The following is a 12,005-nucleotide window of genomic DNA, read 5'->3' as shown; positions in this document are numbered from 1 at the left end:
TTTGGTTTGTTCCTAACCGGCATCCAATCAAAGTAGAAGTGACACTGCCAAAGTTTAGCTAAACTGTATTTGGCCTATCCTGGCTCTGGACTTTGCGATATCTGTCACAGGCTGTACTAACAAAGTGCTAAAGATCCATTCAGCTGACCCCCAGGGTCAATCCCAGCCCACCAGTTCCTGCTCCTGCAGGTGCTTCTGTTTCTTTTCTCTGGGTCCCCTTCCTTTTCCCCGATTGGTATCATGGGACTTGGCCATTTTGACTATGAATCAAATCAATTCCTTTCCTCTCCTGATTTGAACCCCTTAATGGCAGCAAAAAAAGTCTTGTTCCAGAGGCATGTTGCCCTTTGATTCAGGCCGTTATATCACCAAACATTTGGTTTTGGTTTAGCGTGTGGTTTGCAAACCAGGGATTATCGCTCAGGGTTACATATGAACCCGATCATTATGGCTGGCACAAACCAAGAAACACAAGCGAAAGCTTAGTGCAACTCTACAAATGCAGCCACAGTTTTTGAAAGAAAAATTAGGATCTTTCAAAGGATGCATTTTGAGTAGCTACCCCATGTGACGCTTGGAAGGAGCACTGCAGGGATGGCATGGCCGAGCAATTAAATTGCTGAAGCATTTGGCTGCAGCAGCAACGTAGACGGTGACTCCTTGGCAGGAAGAATATGCTGCAGATATTTAACAAGAAGATGCTGACAGGGCAAGTGGGAGAGTAAGGATGCCACATGGCACCGTGGAAATTTCCTGTGTCCCAGCTTCTGCCTGAGAGGTCTGTTTGTGTTTTCCACCTTCCATATCCATTCGGGGCCAACCCGTGCAGATGCAATCCAGTGCTACTCAAAAATGCAAAGATGGCATACCTCCTATCATTGTGCTATACCAAGTCAAACTAATGATTGATCTATGCTAGTATTGTAGACGTGGATTATCTTTTGTTTGTCTGTGGTTTTCTTCCTTGCAGTTCCATGGATTAAACCAAAGACCTTTTACCTAATATTGTGCTGTTTAACCCTCCTTCACTGCTGGTCGAGGGTGGGAGAGGCCTAATCAGGGATGTTCACAGGGTGTAGTCAAAAAAGTTAAAATGGTGGTCATGATAATGTGACTGAAGCTTCACCTGTTTTTATGAGTGCCACATGCCCAACACACATAAAAATTAGGCAGAGTTTGATAACACTCTTGTGGCCATCATCTTGATCTTTTTGACCACAACCTGCAGATGACCTGATTTTCTTCTTAGAGGTGTCTCTCCACATGAACTTCTAATATCAACTGTTGGGAGACACAGAAAAGAAGGCTGAGGTACTCCATGTGTGTGCACATGCACCTGGGCATGAGAGAGATGTCTGAATGTCTATTCTAGCTGGACTGTTTTTTGCTTTGTTTAATTCTTCTTCTTCTTCTTAGCATACATCATTTTTAATGCATTCTTAATGCATCCACTGCATTTTATGTTTGTTGAAAGCTGCCATCAAAACTATGGTTAAAATTAAGGTATTTTTTATGTTAACTGTGCTAACAATGTTTCATTTAACCATAGTTTATTGAATAAATAATTCAATAAAATAATAAAATTCAATAAAATAAGTCGTAAACTGATTTACAAGCCACAGTGACTGGGTTCATTCAGTATACTTCACCAAAACAACTTAGCATGAATCTGTGAACCCAGGCTCAGTTCCCCTTGGCGTAACATTAGGACTAAGTAGACAATAATACTGGTTTGAAATAGCCATTTTCGGAGCCAATACAATGGAGTTTGCAAATTGTCCTCCTATTTTAACTCAAAAACAAGTTCCTTAGAATTCTGTGGAGCTGATTCCATCCAAGTAAGTTTGCCCAGGATTACAGTGTCTCTGTTCCCCCTTAAAAAGTTTGACAAAATAATTTGTCTCCTGAGTAGAAGCCAGTCTAGATATAAAGCTAGACATTTTAATGTCTAGCTTAATATCTAGACTGGCTTCTACTCTGGCTCATCAGGAGACAAATTATTTTGTTTCTGCATGACCTTGTGGCTATTGCTGTTGCAATGGATGGGCTATGAGGCAAACATTAGTTACTGTGGTGCTTTGAACATTTTATCAATGTCATTGGAAACATAAAATGAAGTACTCAAAATTTACACAGAAAGAGAAAAGGGGAACATGTCTGAAATTATGAATGCAGAGAGGAAAGATGATTTAAGGGTTGGCCACTTTCGGCCATATTTAAATGATACAGGAAAAATACACCACATTTGCCATGGTACAGAAATACAATAGCAGAACACCACATTTTATAGCTGTGCACAGCTTCAGTTTGAAGCTATGATTTGAAAGTGTAGACCAGATATCTGAGCTTCAGCCAGCGACTGAAAAATGAGGGATCTGAGAAAGAAATTTTATTGTATATTTGTTGATTTAAAGAAAATGTATGAAAAAGTAAATAACTTGGGGATGTGAAAGTATGTCTACCAATGATGCCATGTTGTTGTCTGAAAACCAAATGACCTGCAGCAAATGTTAGATAAATTATATGCTGCCACAAGGAATACGGATCTGAACATTAAAATAACAGAGATCCAGGTACTTTTGTTCGAAGGGAAAATGGAATAAATGTTTGCAAATTAGATATCAAAATAAAAAAACTAGAGCAAATATATGAATATAAGTAGTTTGGTAGAATGCTTACTAAAGCTAGGAAAATTAATGATTTTTATGTTAGGTATTTACTACAGAACAAAATTCTAGAACTTCATAGCAAGTTGCAAAGTTCTGACTGCCTGCTTCTCAATCCTGATGCCGCTGTTTAGAAATGAATGAGGAATAGACAAATGAAATAATGATATGCTTATTAAAAGTTATTTTACCTACAGTAATTTCATGAATTTTATATTGTTTGTGATGTCTATTGATGGTATTAAATTGAGTATAGCACAGAGATTGTAAAAAAACTGAATTAAACTGAAAATGGTTGGAGAAATATTAAGACATACAACTGCTTGTAGAAAAGCAGTGAGTAGTATGTTTTTACTCATTTTCTGCATTTTTCATAGTTGTTTACCCTAAAAGGAGATAGTGTCATGGATTATGAATGTACCTATGCATGATCTGAAGGTGATTTGAATTCTTGATTGAAATCATCAGATCAACTTGATGCATAAAATAAATGCACCAAGTGAATTAATTTGAAGATTCCAATAATTTTGCATTTGTGCACATATACTTTCATCGAAATGATTTTTCAAATCAATTGAATCTCCAAAATGAATCAATTTAATATAGCAATTTGAAGCAGCAGTTCAAACAGAATTATAAATTTGAATCCAAACACACACACACATACATATAAATAGTTGTTGGTTGATTCACATTCCTCTACTGCATTTGCCATGCTTTGGGATTATTGTAAGGAAATGTTTCTAGAAATCATCACTAATTAAGTATCTTTAATATTTTAGTTATATAGCAAAGGTCTATAAAAGAACAGCTACTTGAAATGCATGGGGAATCATTTCCTACCCACAAAATAGGATCAATTGTATAATAAATGATTAGCATTTGAATTAATGTTGAATATTCAGAAACATTATTACTCCCAGATGCATGCATTGAAAAATGCCTGAATCCTTCATCATAGCATAATTTTAATATGCCTATGCTGATTTTGAAATTTTGAGTTCATTGATGAAAATGTACACAAAAATATGTACATTAGAATACACACAGATTCACATACTGTATTTTATACTGGCAAATTCCTTCCAAAAATGTATGGACAAGGACTTACATGCAGAAAAGTAGACACAAAATCCACACATATCCATAATGTTTTTGGGGGCAAATTTGTTAAAATCAAGAACAAACAGAACTTTCATCAAATCAGAACAGAATTCCAGACTGAAATGAATATTTCAAACTGGATAAGATAGAATCATGCATTTCTGGTTCCTGTGACCACTGCAAAGAGCAACATTAATTTTAAAAACAACAACACCACCGCCACCACACACACACACACACACACACACACAAACATACAGTGGGAAACAAAGAATATTAATAGAAGGCGAAGTCTATAGTCATTAAGACAGCAACAATTTTATCACCCCACAACATAAAATAAACTGCAATCTGAAATATTCAAGGATCAATTTAAGTCCATTTGCAGTTCAGAAAAAAATGGCATCATTTCTGGCTAGCCAATAAACCATTTTAAAAAAAACTTACTGTATCTAACTGCTCTGAATTACGGGAACTGCAGAACTCCTGGGAGGAAACTGATATCAGGACATAGCAGCTATTAACATCACCAGTCACTGATAAGATTGTCACTTAGTCATTTGTTCCCCTGATTAAAAAGTTGGGAAAGGCAAGCAAGATTTAACTCAGGTTTTGGGTACATGTGAACATGCAGTACATTGTTTTAATGATCCTGCCACTGAATGAAAAAACACTCATCAGATGGGATCAGATATATTTTCCCTGACCAGAGCTGAACACAAAACAGCTATGCGCTAACATTCAAGCAATTATGCATTATTAACCTAGCTGCAGAGATGCTTTCTGAGTCTTTAAAAACTGTATTTAAAATTAATGAGTATTTATCATGCATTTTTAAAAGGACAGCATACCTCAAGACTGGAAAAAAGCAAGGCAGATTACTGAAATGAGTAAACACTGGCCAATATATTTTGTATAAACTAAACTCACTCTGTCAGAGAGTAATAAAGCAGGCCTTGCTCAACAGAACTTCTGTTTGCAGCTTCGGAACTTCTGTTCATTTCCTAAACGGACATGAACACCCTTTATGAGTTAATTCTATTATTTATTTCTTTAATTCTGTACTTACTCAGAAGAAAGATAACTTGAATTTAAAATAATCACCTACAAAAAGAGAGATTAGACATAAATAAATAACCAACCAACCAACCAACCAGCAAAACTAAAACAAGCCTGCATGTTAAAAATACATTATTGGGATGAGGTGGGGGGGGACTAATCTTCCATTAAGGGAAATACAGTTTCACCCACAGAGAGATCTACGTGATCCAGCTCCCCTTTACTTGATTTGCAACCAATCTCATGGATTGTTCATAAAAACAATACATTGCTTTTCTCTGATCCATGATCAAATACTGCTCAAGATTTTAAAATCTATACAACGTCTTTCTGGAAACCAACACACGCACACACACACACACACACACACACACACACACGCACAAAAAAAGAGGAAGTAATCCAAGCTTCCAACTGAGACCCTTGGAAAGCTAAAGCAACAGTAACTCCCCGTGAATGGCCACTCAAGGCAGAAGTAGATACTATAAGGATTCTGACATTCTATGTGTCTGTTCCCTCTTTTCCTTGTTACACTTAGTTCAAGAGCTTCTCTTCAATCCTCCAATGCACGGGAAGAATTCAGAGGCAATATTTTACACAAAACAAAGTACGTGTGCTGATTCAGGACAGTCTAGTTAAAGTAAAGTTAACAATGTAGTATTGATACTTGTAAATGAAAACTAGAGGCTAACTATTAAACCTGGAGGTGACAAACAATGTTTTTGTTAAGTCGCTGTCCACAAAGAACAATTGTCAAGTACCTAGTGAGTGATTATATTAGTTGTATTTAATTAATTTAGATGTAAACTCAAGTGTAGACTTGGTTCTGGCATCAGGCTATTGTAGTTGGGAAAGGCATAGCACTACCCTGTTCTGTATAAACCAAAGCGCAAGACTAACGCCATGAAGGGGACCTGGTGAGGTCACAATGGACCACTCCCCTCCTTACAAAGCCTCTACATAGATATCATACTATATAGTATACTACATAGATGTCAATCATCCAACAGAGGTGAGGATGGGTAAGAAATAGAAAAGGAATCCGTGGTTTTGGTGGATGCTACTCTGGCACAAGCCCAACCATCATGCATGCATGTGCCTGGGACTGGTAATTCTTGAAAACTGGAAAACAAAAGGGATAATCTTTTGGCTTTGGAACAAAGCTCAGCAATAATACGGCAGAATCCAGCATTAAAGAGATGTTTTGTAGTTGGAAATATGGAAGCCCATTGTACACATTCTTATATAAGCACAGAAGGAAGGGGAGAAAGAAGGAAAAGGGGGTTTATTTTATTTTTTATATTTCAAATTTGTCACTACCCATCTCACTGCAGAGCGACTCTGGGAGGTTTTGTTCATATTCTTAGAAAATGAAAACCATAGTAAAAGTTTCTCTATCTCTTTATGCTTATCTGGCTCAGCTATGTAACCCACAATTCCTATTCACAAAACTTTTATCTAACAAATTATTTGTTAAATTAATAGCTGGTTATTCCCAGATGGTGTTCCATTGGAAGGCCTGAAAGATCAGCTTAGGGACAGATCATCATGGAGAAAATCTATCTATGTGGTCACTAAGAATAAACACCGACTTGATGGCACATAATCAATCAATAAATATTCTCCAGGAGATTCAGGCAGTTCACATAGAGAACTCCCTGCACTTTATCCCTATATCAGCAAGTAGGTGGGGCTATCAGGTAGACTGGGCTGAGGAAGAGTAACTAGACCAAAGTCACCCAGTAGATTTCCATGGCTGAGAGTGGACTTGAACCTGGCTCTCCCCACTCCTAATCCAACACCTTAACTATGGTGTACAGTATACACAAGTTAGGTATACAGTAGTGACACATGTCTACATCAGCTAGTGTAGCCTATCTGCATACTCAGAAGATGCCACCTAGTGGGCATGAGGCACCACAGACTAGCTGGTGGTCTGAAATAACCTGCTGCCCTTATAATGAATCCCAAACTGTGAACTGAGTTCCACTGAAAATACAAAGGATAGGGTTTATCAATGGACAATCATCTTGGTGACTATACACTGTCTCCAGAATCAAAGGCAGCATGTCTTTAATATCAGTTGCTAGGGAGCAATGGGAGAAGAGAGCTATTGCCCTCAGCCATTGCCTTGTGAATTTCCCAGATGCATCTGCTTGACTGCTGTGGGACACAGTAGTTGCATTACGACAGTTTTGGTCTGATCCAGCAAGGCTGTTGTGATGTACTTATGTTGAACTCTTAGAATTCTAGGAGATGAAGTCCAACCCATTTGGATTCTACATGGACACACACCTCCTGACAAAGCCCATGCTTTTGAAAACCTATAATATTGGTTTTTCAGTGATCCAAGATTTTTCAGTTGTATGTTCCAATTAAAGGAATAAAAGATCTTCCACCAGCCCATTGTAATGCCCTTTATTTTACACATTATGGAGAGTTAGAATCTACCCTTTTCCCCAGATCAATAGTTCTGTTTCTGTTGCCTTCACTGGGACCTGTCACAAAGGAAACAGAGTAGAAGACTCTTCTCCTTTCAGAAGAACAGAGTGAAGGTGAGGAAAGATGACATAATCTATATGTCATTAAAAACACCAAGTCAAAGGATGCTTTGCAATGGGTTCCTAGAGATACCATCCAAAGATAATCTGTGGCCATTCTCTTTACTTTTTTACCTATTACATATGCAATTTCCTATTCATTTTTATGTTAGATTTTATATAGCCTTTATGGTAAGAAAAAAGATAGGAAATGTGACAGAAAAACATGGGAGAGTTACAAAGATGTTACTGTATTGCTTTGACTTCTCATAACATTCTGTGAATGAGAGAAGGCAATTACAAGCACCCTAAACCCTTTTTAAACATAGATTTGCTTCCCACTGAAAGCAACTTGTACAGGCTGTCTCAGCCTATAATAGTCAGCATTTAAAAAACCATCCCAAACCCAATTTCAGAGCTGGGAATGGAATTCCAAGTAAAGTATGCAAAGAATCACAGAATCTTTTGATTTACACTTGCAACAATTATGTAAATGAGCTGTTAACATTTATAGCTTTATAAATGCTGTAGCTAACAGACTGTAGTTTGATTCATAGCCGTGATTTTTCAGACTTGATAGTTCCATTGAAAAATGTTTTGTGCAAGGTGATACAGGGTGAGATTTGACCTGAAGTTACACTCATATACAGATTACTTTATCAGAGCGGTTCTCAAACATTTTGGTCTCAGGACCCCTTTACATTCCTAAAAATAACTGAGGACCCCAAAGAGCTTTGGTTTATGTGGGTTTTATCTACCAATATTTACTACATTAGAAATTAAACCTGAGAAACTTTAAAATATTTATTTGACTTCAAGGACCCTCTGAAAGGGGTCCCCAGACCACACTATGAGAACAACTGCTTTATGAGAACTAGCATATATGGGGGGGAAACCCCTTTTCTCCTGCACTCATAAACCAGACATGGTTGGGCAGATAACACAAAAATGTATGTTGTTCTTCTTCATGAGCTTTTCTTGAGATAAAACATCCCAAGCTTTGCTTTGAAGCCCTTTTCAGGGCTCCAGTCCTTCCCTATGTACCTCCTTTTCTGTGTTCTGAAAGAAAAGCCACCACTTCTGCATATTGCCCAATTCCCCAAAAAAGTTGGATTGGTCCTTTGTCTAACATCTCTATGCATCTACTTTGTGCCTATGTGACTGAGTCATGGAAAGTCACATTTCACCTAATGTGTGACTTCAATGTCCTTTTCTCCGCCCAGCCCCATCACAGAGACATTTAGAAAGCCTGCTTTAACAGAATCCATGAACCAACTTCTGAGACTGAGATTGGGAGAAGGAAGGAAGGAAGGAAGGAAGGAAGGAAGGAAGGAAGGAAGGAAGGAAGGAAGGAAGGGAGGGAGGGAGGGAGGGAGGGAGGGAGGGAGGGAGGGAGGGAGGGAGGGAGGGAAGGAAGGAAGGAAGGAAGGAAGGAAGGAAGGAAGGAAGGAAGGAAGGAAGGAAGGAAGGAAGGAAGGAGGGAGGGAGGGAGGGAGGGTGGGTGGGTTTTACAGTATGAGTTCAAAGATTACTCCTTTAAATGCTGTGCTCAAGCGCACTTTTCTGTTTGTACTATCCCTATGTCCCCGCAGAAAGGCCAGTTTTGTTTAACAAGATTGCTGCCATATGTCCAACCCCAAGATTCAGTGCACTATTTGTGATGGGGGAATGATCACATCCCATTGATCAAGAGGTACAACTGTGAAAATTCATGCTGTGCACTCCCTTTATACTCCATTGCCCACTTTATGCACAGTAAAGAATTCCAGCTTCCCAATGCAATATTCTCTCTTGCATACCCTCCTTAACAGAGGACATTACTGATCATTGCTCTTTCATCTGAAATCCCCTGTCAAAAAATTCATCAGTCATGTTTCTGAGTTGACAGCTCTTTTCTGAGAAAGGCAGGACCAAATAAAGAGAAAAGGCAGGATACTCACATCCCTTTCAGGCGTTGCCACATCTTCTCTGTATGACCTCCTGTTGGATACTTCAGAGGAGCACTGTCCATTCTCTGAGTTGCCTCTGTACCTGTGGAGCCCATGGTTCAAGCTGTCCCACAGCAACTGAATTCAAGTTAGGCTCAGAAGCACGAAGGAAAAGGCTCCTTCCACCCAGCACACATGCCAGAAGGTCCGTACATGCTAGATGGCCGCTGCTTTTCTCTCTCTTGACACCTAATCAGAATTGCAGAGCAGAGGAGCACTTCTGCCTTAGTTGCCTATTCACTTGGCAGCCAAATATCACCCCACATGCAGACGGCCCTTCTGACCTCCCCAGAGATTAATCCATAGAAGTGAGGCAGGAAACGTACCACTGACTGTGGAGGGTCTTCCCCCCACCCCCAGCCACACACATACACCCACACACCCACACACACTTTTCACTACTTGCCTTTGCTACAGATTAACTGCCAGAGTCCGGGGCACTGGAACGCACGTTGGAGGTTTGGTTCTGTTTTTCAAAATGTACCAAAATCTTTGGCCATGGCAGAAGAACTGCAAATGCCTAGCCCAGTCCAGGACAGAGAAAGATGCCTGCACTCTGCTGTTCATGAAGCAGGATGCAGTCGGGAAGCAGGTGGCAGAAGCCAATCCCAAACTTGAGCCCGCCCTCCAAAAAGGAACATCTGCCTGGTGCCGCACTTATGCCTTTTCAAGTTGAACCTGAATTGCTTCGTGGAGGACAAAAGTAGCACAAATACGCTGAACGAATAGATGGAAGGCGAGCCGGCATTGCAGCTGTGCACTCATCCCCTGCACAAAGGAAATTAGAGCTCTACAGGTTGCCACTGAAGGAGCATGCTCTAATTGCGACTATTCACCTTCTCCTAGCAACTCCGCACAGTAGGCAACTGTCAGATTAACTAGCTGAAAACGGAGCCAGTGCAACCCAGCCTGGTCCCTGACTCCTTTGGGATAACAGCGTGCCCAGCTTCAGAAGGGGAGAGAGAAACGGAGAGCGAAACGGCATGCTGAATTGCAGGATGTGCCAGAGGGGATGGTCACATTAAGTGTGCAAACAACAAGCGATCTACGGAGAGAGCTAATTGTTCTGCCAGTCCTGAAGGCAAGCGCCAATGCTGTCTTGACGTCAGCCCGAGAATTTCCGCTCTGCAGCCAAAAATGAAGTTTCTGAGGGAGAGAAGTGTACGCATCCGCTCTCTCACCCTTTCTGTGCTGAGATACTTGAGCACTGCTGGAGCTCAGAATCAGACCAGCAGTTGGCCTTGACTTTAAATAAATCCTATGCTAGCGCCTGAAAGCGTAACAAGAGGAGGCCTCTGCTGCAGCCCGTTCAGCTTAAGCGGTAGATTCTGGAAAGATGGATTGCTTGTTTGCTGCTTGCTTTTGGAAAATTCCACTTGTGGGACTGATTAGGGGGTGACTTTATGTTTTCATGTATTAAAACGCTTTCACAAATTAAAATGCTGTACCTCATTGTGTTTATAATTTCTACAGCACATGGATAGAGAACCAGCTGAATCTTGAAGATCGCTGTTCTTACCCTCTGGATGGTTCCTGTGGAAAACAAAACACTGGGCTAGGTAGGCAATTGACCTGATCCAGCAGTGTTTTTCCTATGTTATTTTTCATATCACAAGTACTTCTCTTGCAGCATCACAACAGGCCTATCAATTAAGCCCATAGAATTGTCTCCCTACTGCAACTGGGTCAGGGGGGAAAGGAAGGACTGTGAAGGCTCTGATCGAGTGCACACATAGCTGAGTGAGATTCAACTTCTGAAATAATTTGCACAGCAAATATTGTTGAACTTTATAATATACACCAACTTTCCTCATATGGTAGACACATGGCATGTTAAAGATTAAACATGTTAAATTTCAAAAGAGTTAACTATTGTACTGAAATCAGTGGATAGCAAAGGCCCCTGGATCATGCTTGCATTTTATAGGGCTGATACTGATTTTATGCTTCAAATTTTGATTTTATGCTTTACCTCTCACCATTTCACCTGAATTATGAGTCAACACTTTCCTCATTATCATCATTTTATGGCAGCTGAAAGTTTACACTAGCAATAATGTTTATTTGTTTATTCTTTAAAGCATTTCTGTGTCGTGTAAAAGATTCCCAGGTAAAATAAAGCATTAAAACATATTGAACCCAACATGATAAGAAAGAAAGAAAGAAAGAAAGAAAGAAAGAAAGAAAGAAAGAAAGAAAGAAAGAAAGAAAGAAAGAAAGAAAGAAAGAAAGAAAGAAAGAAAGACGTGCTCTCCAGGTGCCAGAAAACAGTAAAATCATGACTAAAGGAAAAGTATACTCATGAGATGTCAAATATCAAGATAAATAAAAAATGTTTCCACCATGCGCTAAACTAAAACACGGGAATGAAGCATGCAGGAGAACAGACTTTAAGCACCACACCTTCCCTTTTCAAGTGGTGAGGTTAGAGATCTGTCACTCACTTGCAGGATCACCTGCAGCATATCCTGCACACACACACACACACACACACACCACACACACACAAATTAAGCAAAATGCTGTCTACCACTTTTCTTTATTAAGAACTTCTCGGAGACATGCGGAAGATCCTAACACGTCATAAAAATAAAAATACGCCTGGACAACAGGGTTGCCAAAGGGTACATCAGTACAATCTTTGCGAA

The 12,005-nt window shown here is 39.7% G+C and overlaps 1 protein-coding gene across 2 annotated transcripts in view; it reads right to left on the bottom strand.

Annotated features, from left to right (window-relative positions):
- The window catches only part of PDE1A (phosphodiesterase 1A), a 144,895-nt gene extending 135,467 nt beyond the window's left edge, over positions 1 to 9,428 (bottom strand). For both annotated transcript variants that reach the window (XM_088135735.1, XM_025163090.2), the window contains exon 1: positions 9,310 to 9,428. In XM_088135735.1, the coding sequence (XP_087991861.1) occupies positions 9,310 to 9,413 (104 nt within the window). In that variant the 5' untranslated portion in view covers positions 9,414 to 9,428. The remainder of the gene's footprint in view (positions 1 to 9,309) is intronic.
- Between the last annotated feature and the right edge of the window lie 2,577 nt (positions 9,429 to 12,005).

This window comes from Python bivittatus, unplaced genomic scaffold, assembly GCF_059951505.1.
Source record: "Python bivittatus isolate LINGU-HERP-01145 unplaced genomic scaffold, Pbiv_v1 ctg000200_np1212, whole genome shotgun sequence".
Taxonomy (NCBI): Eukaryota; Metazoa; Chordata; class Lepidosauria; order Squamata; family Pythonidae; genus Python; species Python bivittatus.
Note: the sequence above shows the minus strand (reverse complement) of the source record. Positions and strands in the feature narration are given on the sequence as shown.